A 1,400-nucleotide genomic window follows, 5' to 3' on the forward strand; every position below is an offset into this window, starting at 1 on the left:
TGGTCTTTCCCCTGCCCAGACGCACTGGATAAGCCTCGCCTCCCCAGGGAACCGGATGATCGTCCCCTCCCGGACGCCCCCGGATGGCCGCGCCTCCCAGGACGCACCGGGTGACCGTGCCTCCCCAGGACGCACCGGATGAGTCGTCGCTTGCCCAGGACGCCCCGGATGATCGTCGCCTGCCGGGGACCCCGGAGATCGCGCCTGCCCAGGAGAACGGATGATCTCCCGCCCAGGAGGATGCCTGCCCGGGACGCGCAGGAGGAAACTGCTGCCCGGGCGCACATGAAAAACTGCCCGCCGGGGCCGCGGAAAAAATGCCCCCCGGGACGCACGGGGGAAAACCCCCCCGGGGAGCCAGAAAACTGCCCCCCGAGGAGGCGGAGAAGAAACTGGGGGTGGACATGCACCCAACGACCGTTCGCGTGGGGCAACGGACTGCCGGAGGAGCTGCCTGTCGAATATGCCGGAGGGCTGCCTCCCGGGGGACTGCCGGAGGAGCCCCTCCCGAGGAATCCGGAGGAGCTCCCTGCCGGGGATAGCCGGAGGACTGCCTGCCGAGGATACCGGGGGGACGCCTGCCGAGACTTCCGGGGACTGCCTCCCGGGACTTGCCGGGGGCTCCCTGCCGGGACTTCCCGGGAGGGCTCCCCTCCCGAGGATTCCGGAGGACTCCCTGCCGGGATATGCCGGGGGAGCTGCCGCCGAGGTACCCGGAGGAGCTGCCTCCCGGGGGATATGCCGGGGGGAGCTCCCTCCGAGGATATGCCGAGGAGTGCCTGCCGAGGATATCCCGGAGGAGCTCCCTGCCGAGGACTGCCGAGGAGCTGCCTCCGGGGCATCCCGGGAGGACTCCCCTCCGGGGATTGCCGGAGGCCCCTCCCGAGGATATGCCGGAGGACCGCCTGCCGAGGATATGCCGGGGGCTGCCCCCGAGGCACGCCGGAGGAGCTGCCTCCCGAGGATTTCCCGGGAAGCTGCCGCCGAGGCACCCGGAGGACTGCCCGCCGAGGACCCCCCGAGGATCCCCTGCCGAGGACACCCCGGAGAAGTAGGGGGTGAGGGACTGTGGAGGAGCAGGTGCCCCCCCGACAGAAGGCGGGACCGTGATCCCCGGGAGAGTGCGGGTGACGGAAGGGAAGGCCCGGGAGCACATTCACCAGGGGAAACCCGCAGCGGCCCCGGGTAGAAGGAACAAAAACTGGGTGCCCAAGATGCTTGGAAAATATCCACTCCGGATGTTATCTTAAAAAGATGGGGGGAGATGTCCCAAATTCATCTGGCACTGTGTCCTTCTGACGAGTTCTCTGGGGCTCGCGGGGCGGCAGTGCTTGCCTGTGTTGGTCGCCTTTCCCAAAATACACCGGGCCTTCCGCGTGTTTCTGGTCAAAATGGGCGGT

General features: G+C 68.5%; 1 protein-coding gene across 1 annotated transcript; it reads left to right on the forward strand.

Annotated features, from left to right (window-relative positions):
* Positions 1 to 463: 463 nt before the first annotated feature.
* Positions 464 to 1,189, forward strand: LOC119570208 (collagen alpha-2(VIII) chain-like). The gene has a single exon (XM_037918046.1). It carries the CDS (start codon positions 464 to 466, stop codon positions 1,187 to 1,189), a length of 726 nt encoding a protein of 241 aa, XP_037773974.1.
* Positions 1,190 to 1,400: the final 211 nt, after the last annotated feature.

Source organism: Penaeus monodon, unplaced genomic scaffold (genome assembly GCF_015228065.2).
Source record: "Penaeus monodon isolate SGIC_2016 unplaced genomic scaffold, NSTDA_Pmon_1 PmonScaffold_23121, whole genome shotgun sequence".
Lineage (NCBI taxonomy): Eukaryota > Metazoa > Arthropoda > Malacostraca > Decapoda > Penaeidae > Penaeus > Penaeus monodon.